The following is a 16,601-nucleotide window of genomic DNA, read 5'->3' as shown; positions in this document are numbered from 1 at the left end:
TCGCAATTCCCTCCGCGCGTGTCCTCGCACCTTACTTTTTCCTCTTTCTGCCTTCCCTGATACGTTTGACGATGTTTGGCTGTGTCACTAGCCACTAGAGACTCAAGGTTTGGCTCTAAGGATAAAAACTCATTCCAGCATTCTTCCTTGTAGCTTGATGCTAAATATTGGGTTTCTGTGCACTGTGAGTTTGAATGCAACCCTATCACAGCACTGTCTTTCACACTGTAGACATGTAGACGTGGAACAGATTTGCATACTTCTTATTACCACGCTTCACTGGTAGGGCGAATTGAGCGCCTTTTCGAGATGTGAAAATATAAATGTAGAGATTAAATTCAGAAGATCCTGTTTTGCAAATGCACATAAGCTACGTTCACATTAGGCAAAAACACTGCTTGTTTACTGCACAGCTGTGTGGCTAATTCATCCTTCAGTACTTCAGGATAGCGCATTTGCAGGCAGACTTAGCTCATATCTCTTCTGTCATTTACCTCAAACACAGTGAGTGTCTCTCCGGGCCCGTGTCCATGTGTGCATACATATCAGCCCGGTGCATACGCTTCTCCCAGCACTGTGTGACCTCCATCGATGCCCTCTCAAGTCCTGGGAAGAGAGCTCGGGAATGAGAAATTAATTGCCAAACAATGCATGGCTCCCATCCATTATGGTTCTCATCATGTCAGATGATATCGAAGCATTACCGGATGTCTGGCTGCATAATTTACTGCACCTCCTCCCCACCAACACCCGCAGCAGCAGCAGCCCCGCACCCACAGCCCCAGTTACACTCCCTGATGGATTTGTGGGCTTGTCTCAAAAGGTTCCATTTAATGGCAGGATGACTTTCATCATAATTATCATCATTTTATTTTCAACCCATTCCCCTCAACTCATGAGGACGTGTAGCATTTCAGTGGGATTGTATGACATAAACATTAGGGAAATGATCAAATGAAGAGCTGAGTGAATAAAGCTGTGAAAGTAATGGCTACTGATGTTGTGTTATGAAAGAGATGCTACTGCTTTTATTATTTTTCTCTGCATAGATGAAAAAAAAAATGTCCCAAGATAAAATTTTACATTATGATTCTGATTTATGATCGCTTAGCTGTTGTCTGAATGAGTGAACAAGCCAGTTCTCTTTGCCATATCAGGTTAGAGCCACATTGGGATGTAATCTCTTCATTTTACATTAAACATTTTGTCTTACATTTAGAAACATCAATTAAATGTACTTAAAGTGAAGCTAAAGAGTCATAAAGTTTATTTATTTTGAGCCTGCTAGCATGACATGCAGCATTGATGTATGTTGACTTTTATGACTATCAATTTAGTTCAATATCCATTTCTACAGAGAAGCTGCAGAAAGCTGATTCCAACTTGTTGGACTTGTCTGAAATTAGAAGTTTGGGGGTTTTTTTGTCTAGAGTTTGATGAAAATATTGACAGCTTGCTCTGTACGATGGCCGTAGCATGAAGCTTGCTAGCTTAGCGTAAGCCCTGCTAACGGGGGGAAGCAACAGGTGTGACTCTCTCCTTGAAGAAAAATTAAATTTAAGCACCTTTTAAAGCTTCCTAGACAAAAAAAAAATCATATCATATTAAATCTTCTGCAAGTAATCAAGGGGCTAACTAGCAAGCTCTGCAGTTTAAGCGAGCTACATAGCAAATTTTTAACCTATCTTGCTCAAAGACGAATGCATTTATGCCACAGTGAGGTATCCATGGTCCTCTGTCTGACCACCCACAAGTCTGTGGTCACAGTTAGTCAGACTTTAATTATAGTTAATCACCAAATGGGTTTTCACCCAAATTATGCTCAAGCTCACATTTGTTATTCTCAGTAGATTTCAGTTCTCATTACTTTGTGCAATAAAACCAACCAACGACAAGAAAACTTGCTTTTTTTCACAAATTACAATTAGCTACTATTAGCTACTCTGTTAAGCTAATGAACTGTTAAGAGCCACCATGTTCTGGTTTGTCTTGATGCATGCTGCCCAAACAAGACTGCAGTCTTATGCATTGCTTCAAACAGGAGAAACAAATAATCAGACTTTTAAATTGCAAGTATATCACACGGGAATGTTAACATTTTGTTTTGTTTTGTTTTTTAACACCAGTTCAACAGATTAATTGGAACTGATTAAAAATGTCGTGTACACTATTTCATATCCTTGAAGAATCCAAAAGCTTTGCCTTCAACATGGTACCCAACAATGTCCAACTTGGGTGGACATCACAGCCATACTGTAATTTGCTCAAAAAGATCTTCTCACTTTTACTTTATACCTCCTATTTCTACAAAACAGTGCTGATGTCATAAAAAAAGTAAGACACAGACGAATTTACAACGTGAAAGCAGCGCTCTCAGATCAAACATCCAAATGACAGAAGTATCATTATGGCCTGCTAACAACCTTGATCGTGGATTCTGGCTTCACGTACGATTCAGTCTAAAAATATAGCAGCTCACAGAAATCTCATTTCACACGCTTTAAACAAACTTGGAGAAAGTTAATGGGTGACATCACACATAGACTGTCCAAAATTTACTACAGCCCGGCTGAAGATGTAACGCATAAGGGTTCAAATGCTAAAATTAGGAGGTAATTGGGTTCAGCGCGAGGCTGGAAGTGTCACTCTACTGGCTGATGCTCGTTTCATTTTTACCCCCAAAAGCCCTTTCCAGCTCTTTTGATCTCGAGTCTGCAGAAGTTTCTCCGAGACGCAAGTCGGCTCACGGTGCGGAAAGGCACGTCACATGAACCGGATCCATTTCATAATAGCATAGCAGGTTTTTTTCCTGGAGCAAAGTAGAGCGGGCTTATCTAATTGTGGGAGCCACGAGCCCTGGGATACAGAAAGAGAGGCTAATTAGTTAGAAATGAATGCTTTGAAATGAAGCACAAAGCTCTATGTGTGGTGGAAACAGGCTTCACACGTTCGGCGTGGGGCGGGGGGCAACAGAAGCGAGGTGTAAATGATGAGTGCAGCTTGCGTTTCAGTGAGAGTAGAAGTCAGAGTGCCCACAGAAGTTCGCTACTATCCTATGAATGAAAAGGTGGCTGGTGGTGCACGAACATTCGGGACGTTCAGGAGCCCTCAAGCTTAGAAAGCAGGAGCAGCTCGTAGCTCTTATTCTTTTTAATCAACTTTGCAATGCCTTTGAGAACGCATCGAAGCTTAAATATACAGAAGAGGAATCACTTTGAGGTTTGATGTCATTTTATTGAAGTCGAAGAGGACGCTGAAGTGCCTGCTTTGTTTCATGAATCGAGAGGTTGCTGGCATTGGAACATACTTATGGCCTTATTCCCAAGGAATCTTTGCGGTATTCCGCATCATTATAATGTGGAATCTTTTCATACAAAGATCGCTGTATAAAATATCTGGGTAATAAAAGAGTTACTCCAGTTCATTAAGAGACTCAAACCAAAATGTGACAAGCCCTTCATATCGTCCCGTAAGGTCACAGAGTAGTTCCTCGGGGCATACCAAAGACCTGCTCGCATCGTTTTTCCCCCCCTCTCGCTCTCTCGTTGTCACTTTGAATCGAATGGGGAAGCTGGCGAAAGCAAAACAAAATGTCCTTGTGTTGTCTCCAAGGCGATAGTGCCTGCAGACTGTGGCTGCTGTCTGCTGCTGCTGGCTTTTCTCTTTTTTTCTCCTGTGCTCATCGCATGGAAAAGATATTTAAGTTTGCTCAAGGACACTTTCTTCTCTTTCATACGTGTGTGTGTGTGTGTGTGCAGGCATATTTAACATGCAGTATGTAGACAGGACATTCTGAAAAATAATTTGACGGTGGACTCAACGGGATCAAATGGAAGAATGGAATTACATTCCAGACGAGGTTCCCAGTGACTTTAAATTAACCTCATGCCGTGATGGTTATATCCTCAAGTCATATTTCTCTGTCGTATCACCGGCAGCATTCAGGGAGGTGGCACGATGAGTTTTATCATCACTATTCTAAAAGAAATAGTAAACTAAAGAGATCTTATGGCCTCTGACTTCGAGAAGCAGTTGGCGTTTTTCAGTTTTTTGCCAGTGTTTGTTGACAAAATATTCAGAAGGCTATTGCACACGACATAAAATTTGTCATTTCTCCATTTTCATTTGTGTACGCGGGTTTAGCGTCTAAGCAGAGTCGTGCAGCACAACATCCTTTATGCTTAAAGCGTGAATTTCACCCCATCGGCTACTTACTCTGAAAGATTTTCACAGATTCAACTTACGGCAGACAAATAGCTACAATCTCATTTTCAAAACAAGCTGTCCTCCGAAATGAATAACATTAGTCTGGGAGATGAGTGTGCCAGAACCATCTATAAGAAGTAACACCAAAAAGCTACTAACATAAAATATAGAGAGGTTGTATTTTTGGGGGGTAATCTTTACCTTGGAAATAAAGTCAGTACATCACCTCCTTTTACGCTGTGTATAAAGAGAATAGTTTACAGGGGAAATCTGACAGAATCTCACAGTCGTGCAGTCTTTTAAATTAGTTGTAGTTATTTATTGATGAGCTTTGAACCTCTTTTGCTATCAGTGCTAACACTCCTGTAGTGTTTTACTTACAAATCTATGTACGCATTAGAGCCCAGCTGATTTATCGGAAGATTGATGTTATTAAATCTGATCAAACATTAGCTATTCAGGCATTTGTAAAGGCCAGCACTGCAACTTTGCTGTTGGCAACTTGTATTTGGAGTGTGACAAACACAACACCTTGATGATCTAAGTCAGCGGTCCTCAACATTTTTTGCGCCACTTACCGTTTTATGTCCGACAATATTTTCATGGACCGGCCTTTAAGGTGTCGCGGATAAATATAACAAAATAAAACCAGTACCGGTACCAGAAAAAAGAAGATTTATGCATAACACATGGGAAAAGACCCAGGGAAACTGAATTAATGATAAAACCAATAAAAAAATAAAGATATAAAAACAGATAAAAAACATGAAAACCATAAATTTCACACCCGAGCATCAACTTTCGCGGCCCAGTACCAAACAGCCCGGGGGACCGCTAATCTAAGTAGTTGGGGAGAACGTAACCCAGTAAATAAATAACCACATCTAGCAACTGTTTGGTAAATCTGTATTTGGTGTGGCTGAAATAAAAATTATAATGAAAATATCATCCGATATCACCAAATATCTGCATCGTCTGAAAAATCCTATATTGTTCAGGGTCTAGTATGCATGCACGTTTTTGGAGATGGTACAGAATATTCCTATTCCTTTTCCCAATTGCCTATTCAGTCTGGTTCTTACCAAGCAACATGAGCCCAACATAACATTGGATAGCCTCCAGCACACCTGCGACCCTGAATGAGATAAGCAGAAAAATTAGATGAATGGAACAGCATAATTAAATCCTGCCATCACATACTTAATACCACTTTGTTTTCATGTGAGAACTGTACAGGCTTTTCAGGGTTTCGGAGCTAGCATCTAATGCTTTAAAGCATTAGCTATGTGTGTCTTTTATATACAGTCTATTACCAACAGGAGCTTTAGCCCAGAACCTCTTGAGTGCACTAAAACAAATAATGGATCAATTTATTGCTGATTACATTCATTTTTTTAAATTCTAGCATGAGTCGTACGAGGAAGAATGTACTCCTCTGTATATTTACTCAGCAAAGAATTACCTCATTATCCATTTACAGTAGTGTGCTTACATTAGTCTGCATTTATAGGTGTCTAAGCAAAAAACACGCCCTCAGCAAAATCCCTCACGGTCACAATCACTTCAGTATCAGCATTCCTGACCAGTACAGTCATCCCCTTATCCTAACAGGCCCCTCAGCACACCTGTTTAGCCACCGGCTTATCTTCACCAGCGCACTGTGACCTTTGCTGACCCCCATATGAGCTGTGAATATCCATGATCAGATTCCCATCAGGTGCTCTAATGGTTTTTCTTTTACAACACGCAGTTTTAGCACCTCCAGCTGATTTCAGTTATCCTGAGATTGATTGTGTTTCCCCTTTTCCAGGGTTTGGCGTATCGTATATGAGGTCATTTCTTCTCAAATACAGATATGAATACGCGTAAATGAGTTATCTCATAAATAATGAAATAAATAGACTGGTGGTGCCCTTGAAGATATTTCTTCGTCCCATTTCCACGATGATCGCAGCTGAAGGCTGCTGCGGAGCAGATTGATGACGCCGGTTAATAGGGGATGTAGGATGTAAATGGGGATGTCTTGGTCGGCTGGTGGAAATGCTAAATAAGTATTTGAGCATTCGCGTGGTTTCTTTAAAGCCCTGTTGACGGGTGGCAGTGTCAGTTTATGATGCTGACGAGGGCTGGCGTGTGTGACTGTACATTTGTGCTGGGCTTATTTTAAGCGCTTGCACCCATATCCACTTCTGTGACAGCCTGCTGTTTGAAATGTTTGTGTTTCCCACTTACCACTGATGTCTGCTACCTGCGCTAATTTGTGTTGTTTTTGTTTTTTCCTGCCTGCGATAGAAATTTGGAAGTTGTAAAAGCTGCATTATCGGGTAGTCGGGAGTAAATAGGCTCTGCGTGCCTTTAGTTCACATTGCAGCTCAATGAGGTTCTTGTTATAGTTCCGCTTTACTGATGGAGTGCCTCCACAGGAGTGTCCAAGGTACCTGCAGATCTTGAAAACACAACAAACTCTTTTGTTAGCGGGAGAAGACAAATACTCAATCAGTCTGGAACTCTCGCCGCGGCGGCAAACTATTTAATCAACCGTGGCTGTCGTCGAACGCTGTTAAGCGTTAAATGCATTGACTGCTGATAGAAGTCGGATGTCATTACAGCCTCCGGGGGCTTCTGCGTCCCCAACAGCGGCGCTAATTTATGCTGTCTTATTTTGCTCCTACCAAATTTACCATACAGAGAAATTGTCCGATTGTAAATTGAATCAGAGGGAATTGCGTTTCGAGGAGGATGGGAGGGAGGGGGGTGTCTGTTATCTGAGCTCTCCGGGACACGTGACGTCCATTACGTGTGCCAACCTAAAATCGACCCTCATTACATTTTGTTTTGCTCTCCTTTCATACAGAGATTAGTACCATTTGTCACTTCTGTCATCTTGATTGTATCTTTGCATTAGTCGGAAACGACAAATGTCACAAATTGCATTTTTTTTTCTTTTTGCTGAGGTCCAAATTGTGTGGGTGTGTGTGTGTGAGAGAGAGAGAGCACTCTCATTTGTTTAAAGAGTCTACAGCAAGCTTTCTTCTTTCGAATCGCTTTCAGTAATAAGATCACGACATACAGAAATGTCAGGGTAGCAAAAATAGCACTGTATAAAGAATAATACAGATTATACATATTATTAAAATAGAGTAAAAATATTCCATTGGGCATATTTTTGTAGACTAAAGCCAAGCTTTGGAAAATACATTATGAAGCATGGCCTCCCCATGTGTCCTCTGACCTTCTCTGGCTTAATCGAGTCCACGCATTCATAAAAAGCCTGTAGCTAAATTAATTTGGGACCTCTATTTTCCAATCAGGGGCCCAAGGGAAAGCTTCTAAAAGGGACAGGATGGATGAGAAGATGGCGTGATTGATGACGGGGAGTCAAAGAGCGGTATGTGCTTTTGAGTAGGAGGAAGAGGATTACCGAGCCGGTGTGCGAGCACATCTCGGTGCACGCCGGTGTTATGATAGCCTTTGTCCCCCAACAGCTCAGGAAAACAGCGTCATTAGCAAAAACCTCCTGGAGTGTAACCGCAGGGAAGACTCGCATCCAGGAAACAGGTATTTCAGTTTGTCCCGGCTGACCTCGAAATAGCACGGAGCTACAAAACCCGGGTATTGACTCGCAGAGATATGCCCTCGTCAACAGCCGCATTTAGACTACACAGCTGGAAGTTTGTGTAGTGTGTGTAAGCTTAGCCGACGGGGGTCTAGAACTAGACCAAACGCACACCCGTGAAAGTCACACCTGCCAGTTCCAGTTGATCCTCTTTGAACTGTTTTCTTTAAAACTGACACATGGAGAAGGAGGAAAGAATAAACCCGCATGCATACACTCTGGCTTGTTTTTTTTTCTACCTGCACCAAAATAAATTTTCTCTCAGCGACACAGATGGAGTAAAAAAAAAAGAAACTATTTGCTTTCAAGTTTCTTTACATTTTTTTTTTTTACATTTGAATTCATCGGCTCACTTTGTCATCCCCTTTCTCTTTGTCGTTTCCTAGAAACGTCCTCCTCGATAATGGTGTACATGGATACCACGACCACAGCAACGAGGACCTCCACCAGACCTCCTGTTACCACGACAACCACGACATCCAGGACCACCACCACCAAGGTGCCCGCCACGACGCCTTTGGTGGTCCAGTCGCCACGAACCACATCGGCAGTGGTGGAACCGTACCAGACGGTCTTGGAAGATTTGGAGCAAGAAGATGTCAACGCGGCGCCGGCCACCGCTAAGCTACCCAATCTTAGGGTGGAGTACTGCAGTCCACTGGTGATGATGGACGTGTCCTGGCCGAGGACGAAGCAGGGAACGTTAGCCAAGATGCCCTGTCCACCTGGATCATTAGGTATTTATATTTATTTATTTTGTCCTGTCTCACTTTACTGGCCACAGCAGATGGATGTCTAGTTCTGCTTGAGGTTTCTTCCTGTTAAAGAAGGGTTTTTCTTTCCCACTGTTGCCAACTGCTTGCTCATTGAGGAGAATGTAATTGCTGGGCTAAAGCGCCTTGAGACGGCTGTTGTTGTGAATTGATACTGTACAGTTAAATAAAATTGTATTGAATTGAATTGAAGGAAAAGTTAGAGCAGGACTAAGACATGAGCATGTATGGATGGAGACAGGAACATGGTTGCTAGGGAAAAGTGTATATTCCCTGACTAGCTAGCAAGTGGTTGCTGGACTTTGCTAGCTGTTGCTAGGTGAAAAAATGGTTGCAAAGAGGGTGCTGCACCAACAGCCTGTTAGTGAGTGTTTGCAAACTAAATCAGCCACAAAGTAACCATGTAGATGAAGTGAAACTTGAAAAAGTTGTCTCATCACTGAAACCAACCCATTTCAAAAGGTGCAACTCTTATTTTGAAGGTGAACGACTCCTTTTCAAGTAGTTGCAGAGTTACTGCAGACAAGTTGCCAATTTTTATGCAAACAATGTGTGACTGCAGCAGTCTTATAGCAACCAAAGCAATCTCAAGGAGGTTTCAGTGCAGCATGCTACTTTGCAACTAATTTTTCTAGCAACCTCTGACAACCACTGTCAATACACATTATTCCCCAGTTACTAGGTTACATGGGGTCAATGGCAGGTCTTTACACCTGAGTGGGGGCTAAGGTAGTGTATTATCGTCCCAATGAACTCAGAGATAAAAAGTAGTAGCAGCAACAGTAATTACCCATGTTATTCAATCTAGATTTCCATAACAAGCCTACCTACGCACAGATAAAATTGAACTTCACGGAAAGAAGGTTCTGGTCAGTGGCCGTCCGCTGCTCCGAGTACTTGGACATGGGTTAAATATAGAGAATTAGTTTCACTACAGGGATCAATAAAAAGATATCCTTCCAGGCTGAATTCCTTTACAGTTGCTTGGTACAAATAACATAAGTTGCAGTGCAGTGTAGGTGATGACATTTTTAGTGCACTCACTTTTAAGGTCTTTCCCCGGAGAAGAGATTTAATTATCTGGTGAAGCTGTTGGCCTGTACGCTGTTTCTGTTGTTGTCGTTGTCATCGTTTTTGTTGTGGATGCTGTAGCATTTGGAACTATTCTCCCAGATCTCTGCATTTTCTTTGGTCAAAACCTGGAAAATAGGTTTGCATGTGCCTCACGCACCTCAGATGGGCGTATGATTTATTCATTGCGTTTCCTGCCCCTTACATAATGCCAGTGACATTACGTCAAATAACGACCTGCAGTTGACCTAATCACTCCCTCCAAATCTCAAAGATTCCCATGTTTAGAGCTGAAAGCGCTCTCCTGATGAGATACGCAGATGTGCTCTTTCTTTGCTTCTCGTCTGTGTGAGGATGTCAGCTCTCTCCTTAGGAGACACAGTCTACTGTGAGCATCTTTGCCTTGATGTTGTCACCGTGTGTGTTTTGTTTATGTTTACACTCCCCCTGCAGCACTCATTCTCTCGCCTCCTGTCCTCCTGACTCACTCTCTCCTCCTGACTCACTGATGCACGGCTAAAGATAGCTTAGCATCGCATCTGTGTGGAAACTGGTAACCGGCGCGGCGCACCGCCATATTTACTTCTTGTCTCTCAGGGCGCAATTCATGTAATTAATTAGCGGCTAAACACGTTTGCGTTCGGCTCTTTTGAAAGGGCTGCTGCGCTTCATTTGTCAGGCATCGGGCCTTTGTTTGTGCGTGTCTCGTTCGAGCCCCGTCGCCGTATCGATACTAAGAGAATGGAGGCCTGAGTACATCGAGATTAAATCAACGTTGGCCGGCTTTTGATATAAAAGCTTTACCTCAGGAAGTAAAAACTCGGGGGGAGCACTTCATATTTAAATGGAACCTGGCTATGATCAAATTATTTTTTAAGGCCGATCCTCTCGTAATACACGGATGAAGATTATAGTCCATCCATCCATTTTCCATCCAGAGTTCAGGGCCAATCTGTAGCAGGGCCAGATTATGGTAGGAGAAATTAAAGGGGTTACCTACTACATTCATATAGTTGTTGCATCAGCAAAATAACTCGGTGTTAATAATAAATGATTAAAACATAAAACAAAAGCTGTCATGCTTTATTTTATACATAGTAGAGTGACATCATAGCCCCCAAATCCTGCTCGAATGCTGGAAAAAGTCTGTTCGTTTCATCAATCAGCACCGAGATTCAGGCCCACACATTTACATACAGTCTTCATTACTGGGTAACACCAGCACCCATCGAGACCTCACTAACAGGCATCACATGGCAAGATAAGAGGCACACATACCCCACCTCCTCTCAGCGCTACTCTTCAAAGCCATTGCACTTCAGACGGCACTGCCAAGCAATACACAACTGTGCGAGCTTCCTCTGCCACTCGTTGAAAGTTCCTCGAGCTCCTCTTCCATGTACCATCACTTCGCCCGCTGTCATCCCCCAGCATTCCTCCGACTCCCTCTTCTTTCTCCCTCTGTCTTTTATGCCCCTTTGCCTCTAAATATAGGCAGAAATACAGAGTCCCTTATCTTATAAACCCATCAAACATACAGCTGTCCAAGGTGGACCGGGGAAGGAAATTATATGTCAGTCAAAAGTTCTATCTGTTAATACCGGCCGTCTCACCCTCCCTTTAAGTACAAGCAAGGGCGATTTAATGTCAGCGTGTAGCCGTGCTGATGTCAGCTATGAAAATACGGGAGCAAATTATTTGAGGCGCGCGGCAGAACGAGTCAACAAGCAAGCTGCATTCCTACATTTCTACCTCGATGCCATTTTGCAGTAACAGTGAGTTCAGCTGAAAGCGATGGTAGGTACAGCAGATTAACAGGGGCTTAACAGACACTGGTCAGTTTCTGGATGTGTGTTAAAGTCAAAAATGGAGCGTTTTGCAAGGAGCTCACTCACCGGAGCACCTCTCTGTCAGCAGAGAGCCCGTCTTAATTGACCTTCCTGATGAATTCAAGCTAGGGCAGACTTAATTGGTACCTATTTTGGTGCGTTTTCTTGCGTATGCAGGAGCCGAACTGTCACACACATGCAGACGCCGTCTGACTTTTAATGATTAAATACAGACGCCGCGTGGGCAACTCCAACTGGCCTCGAGTGAAGCAACTTCATTTCAGTCGCTATAAGATAAAGCCGTCCAATTACATTTTTCTACATCCATTAATTTAATCACTTGAAGAATTATGCTCCTTGGGATTTTCTTGCAAATAGGAAAAGTACTCGACACACAGAAGAAGAAACAGGTGGTATTTTGAGGTCTCTTCACTCTATATTGGGGAAAAAATATAAAAGAAAACACAAAATATGGATAAAGTTGATTGTCTGAGCGTTTACAAACCCAATCTAGTAAATCTGACGCAGTTCTTCCCACAAAGCCTCTTAACTCTCCTCCCTATCTCTCGTTCGCTCTCTAGGTGTGGCCTCATACATGTGCATGGGCCCCGAAGGATACTGGGACTCCCAGGGGCCTGACTTTAGCAACTGTACCTCGCCTTGGGTCAACATCATCAGCCAAAAGGTAACAGAAGTAAAGATGCACAGATTCACAGGGTATATAATTTAGTTCATGGACTGCTTTTGTGTGTGTGTTTGTTTTTCCTGATTAGCAATTATCACACATTTCTCTTTAGAATAAAATTGTAGGAAAAAGCTTGAAGATAGCCTGGAGGATTTGAGCTTAAATGTATTTGGATTTAGCTTGAACACAACGGCACCCTTTTACCTTATTCTGACGAACGTTCGCCGCAGATCACAATGCACATCGGGTGCGTACATCATTTGTACTCAGAGGACTTTAGTTTTTGTGTGGGTTTTTTTTTCTCCTTTTGTCCTATTGTCTCTTCTTAATTGGTCGATTAATGTCATCGATTAGCCAGAGGCTTTACTCAATAGAAAGGTTATTCTTGTGCATGCATGTGTTTGGCGTGAGTGGGTGGCTGGGTTGGGTTGGAGTGAAAACCAATACCACAGGATCATAGTGTAATAGCCTGCTGTGGGTAACAGCTAATGCAGACCGCTTTCTGTCTTACATGAACCGGCGGTTATTTGCATTCTATACTTCTCAAGTGCAAACGATTCGGATCTCCTCCTCTGCAGGCGATTTATTATGCAAAGCTCCATATTTATAAAGCTCCCGTTGTTAAAATCTGTAAGGGAATCAAATCTTAAAGGAGGGGAAGGTTACTGCAAGGGAGGATCAGGGTTCCAGGTTATGAATTGCAGGCAGTGCTGCAAATGTTCTCCCTTAAACTCATAGGACCCCGAGGCGTACATGTTATAACGCTTATGGTGTACTCGACGGCACAAAGCTCAGCCCATTAAACAAACGGCAGTTTGCGGATATGGATGGAGAACGGCTGTTGGGTAACAAAATAGAAGGCGGGGAAATTATCAGGTGCATTTCTGTGCAGCGCGGGCCCATTTCAGCAGTGCAATAAAGCTCAGCAACTGGCTGCTGTTTAGAGAAATTAACTACAGCAAAGCTTTTTCTGAACCTGCTGTGGCGGGCGGCTCACTTCAGGTCTAACAGGGTGACTCTAGTGTAGAGTAATGCCTGTTAAATTCTACAGAAAGATGTGACAATCAAAATATGCACGCTTTTTTTAAACAAAGGTGTTATTAATCTTTTCTTATTTTTAAAACAAATCGCACTCCGGCAGCGTGCCTGTCGGAGCAGAGACAGGAAGACTCTAATGAAGATCAACCTGTCAGACAATTGGAATGCCCATCTGGCACTTCGTTATTTTATATCTAGGGCCATTGTCCTGTATGTGGCACTGCTCATTACCAGATGGTTTCTCAAAATGAGAAAGGAAGATATAAAGCATGAAAAGGAAAGGAAATGACACGAGACAAGCAGAAGGGGAAAAAAGAAAGCAGAGCTATTTACCTAGCATCCCCACATCCCCTCATTAAGAGACGAGAGCAGGGAGGGTAAAGAGGAAAACATCTTCCAAAGAAACATTCCTCTGCTTACACCTCTGTAAAGACCAATTTAAGCAGCCTAATTGGCTTCACTAATAAACTCACAGGCGATGATAGCAGGTAATGTCAGAGTAAATCAGGACGATCCTGTTTTAGATGATACCACCGCTGTTTTGGGGCTCATCTTACGACTCGATTAGTTCAATCTTTAAAGGGAACTGACCCAGAGCGTAAGACCCAGATATGTATTGGGCATTTAATCAACTCTAGATTTATTTACTGAGGCTACACAGTTTCCCATTGTAGTCATCGGCATATGCAACATGCAGGGCTGTCTTATCGGTCACCATTGCTGACAGGTAATTTCAAGCATTACTCATTAAAGTGATCTGTTTCTCAGTAACTGTGTGATTTATTTCTAAAAGAATGTGGCATTTATTTTATTTCTTTTTCATTTAAATCTCTGTCGTCAAAGTGTTTTGAACAAAATTAGCGTTTTGTTGGCATCAGGGGAAACCTTTTCATATATTATTTGAAAAAATTCCTGTAACTGCTTTGTTTTTGTTTTAAATAATGTGCTCTTTGGGAAGTTATTGAGGAAAAATTGTTGGTTTTGCTTTTTGGTGGAAACTCTGAGCTAAAATGAAAACTGTGGGTAGCAGTTTTAAGGTTACTTAGCTAGCTTACTTAGCTTACTAGCTAAGTAAGCTAGCTCTAGCTCATCTGTTGGTGTTTTAATATTTTTAATTTGTGTTTCGCAAGCATACTATATTAGGTGATAGTGAAAAAACTCAGTTTTTACTCTTTTTTTGATATTTGATATCTTTCACTGCATATAAAAAGCTAGTTTTACATTTTTGCTAATATGTTTCATCAGCAAAGGGATTCAAAACACAGCATCCAGTACTTATTTTGTTAAAGTTCCACAAATCAAACTTCAGCAATGATGAAATGCAAAGCTTTACGGACCTGCTTACTGTGCGAAACTCTCACTTCTTTGTATTTTGCTTCCAAGGAAGCTGAGGTTCTTGTCTTTAGCAAGTTTTTATTTGGACATTTGAAGCTTTTCACTTATTATTCTTAGTCCAGTCCTTACATGTGACAATTTTCAGAGCAATATTTCATTGTTTGTTAAGCCGATTAACACTAACTTGTGAATCTGTCGAGCACAAAAAAGCACCTAACTCAATAGATAAACCAGCGTTCTGTCTACACAGAGCAGAAAAAGTTGGTATTTTAGCCACTTTGCAACTATTAGTCTGCGACAAAACATAAAAATTTTTCCCACTGCTTTAATTTCTTCAATTCTACTAAAAATTGCAAGAATAATATCGTTTGACGGGCATAAATTAGTGTTTGTGCCCCAACCAAGTGATTCCCCTTGGTATGGTGTAATTCCTGATGACTACTGTACTTAAAGAAATGACGGGAAAGCCTGAAACAGTTTGGGCTGTGTTAAAGAATACCATGTGTTGACTTTCAGGCTTGTCAATTGCACAGTTTTTGTCTTATATATTTATATATCTACATGTATATTTGCATGTTTCAGTAAACCACTGCAGTCATTTTCCGTTATCTTAGCAAAATATAAAGAAACGGTGGTTGGCTCAAGATTTTCTCACAGTACTGTAAAGTAGCTAAGCTATGATTGAACGATGACATTTCATAGGAGGGCTTTAGAGAATGTCAGAAGCTTTAATTTTACAGTATGTATACATTTGGCTGAACTGTTTCTGCAGTGAAAACTGGAAGTAATGTTTAAGATATGAAAGGTTCACTGTGCAAATAAAAAAAAGCAATAATTTTCATACAACAATAAAAGGGTGACGGTGAGAGTAATCGTTTTCCTTGTCAGATTCTAGCACATTCGCATAACTTGTTGAACTTCATATATTCAGCGCTGTGTATACACTGTTATCCCCAAGCTGCACTGCTCTCTATTAGTTTTTACAAAGGTGTAAGGCTTTCTTGGGAAATTCCCTCAATAGTCTCATAATTATGTCTGGATGCAATATTGGCTCCTGGTGTTCAGTCGGCTGAGGATCGTCTCACCACATTAATTGTGTGCGATATTGCAGCAGTTGCAGAAAAGGTTTAGGTTAAACGCCTTTTATTTTAGGGGGCATTATACATGAATACAGTAATTTGTCATGTTTTCTAGAGTGTTCTTTTTGAATGCCACAGCAGCAAAAAGCAAAGGACCTGGGGTTGTTTTGATTTGCGTTTAGTTATAGAGAAAAACACTCCGTACAAGCCAGCCGCCTCGTTTAAAAACTTCACAAATTCAGCTTTAACTGGATTGGCTGTCCCATTCCTTAGATAAAAGCCGGAGAGACGGCGGCGGTCATCGCCCGGGAGCTGGCAGAGCAAACCAAGAGCAATCTTCAGGCGGGGGACATCACCTACACGGTGAAGGCCATGGTTCAGCTGGTGGATCTGCTCGACGTGCAGCTGAGGAACCTCACACCAGGTGGCAAAGACAGTGCAGCACGGAGCCTCAATAAGGTATCGGAGGAAACTGGTTTACACATATTTATTTGAATGATTTGATTTGTTAGAGCTGCTTTTGTGTGTAAGCATCCATTAATTCCGACTGTTAAGTTTCCGGTCTTGAGGCCTGCCTACCACAAGGCTTCAATCCAAACCCGACCAGTAGATATTCTTTTAATTATCTGCCGCTTGGCTCTGTGCTGTTGAGTAAAATGATATTCCCCGTTTTTCCCTGTAGTCTGCCTCATAATAAAAACCGACTTTCAATTTCGAGCACTTCTCTTACACTAAGTGCAATCAATTTTTACACTGACGCAGTTTTAAAAGTTGCCGTCCACGCGCCAACATTTGCCCCGCTTGTGTTTTTTGTTTTTGCCAATGCGACGGGGTAAGATTCCAGCGGGCTGGATGCGAGCGGTGGGGGGTGCAGAGCGTTTCATATTCGCTGAACTTGAATCTAATGTATTTATTACCCAATTCACAGCAGCGCACAGTAAGGGGCACTCAGGCAGAGAGAGCTAAAAT

At 42.0% G+C, this 16,601-nt stretch overlaps 1 protein-coding gene across 21 annotated transcripts in view; it reads left to right on the top strand.

The window, feature by feature from the left end:
- LOC120721804 (adhesion G protein-coupled receptor L3-like) overlaps positions 1-16,601 on the top strand; it is a 252,581-nt gene that overhangs the window by 157,702 nt on the left and 78,278 nt on the right. For all 21 annotated transcript variants that reach the window (XM_040012415.1, XM_040012413.1, XM_040012412.1 and 18 more), the window contains 3 exons: positions 8,209-8,559; positions 12,077-12,180; positions 15,906-16,091. In XM_040012415.1, the coding sequence (XP_039868349.1) occupies positions 8,209-8,559; positions 12,077-12,180; positions 15,906-16,091 (641 nt within the window). The remainder of the gene's footprint in view (positions 1-8,208; positions 8,560-12,076; positions 12,181-15,905; positions 16,092-16,601) is intronic.

This window comes from Simochromis diagramma, unplaced genomic scaffold, assembly GCF_900408965.1.
Source record: "Simochromis diagramma unplaced genomic scaffold, fSimDia1.1 OVJJ01000604.1, whole genome shotgun sequence".
NCBI lineage: Eukaryota > Metazoa > Chordata > Actinopteri > Cichliformes > Cichlidae > Simochromis > Simochromis diagramma.
The sequence above is the reverse complement of the archived record's forward strand: the minus strand, read 5'-3'. Positions and strand labels throughout refer to the sequence as shown.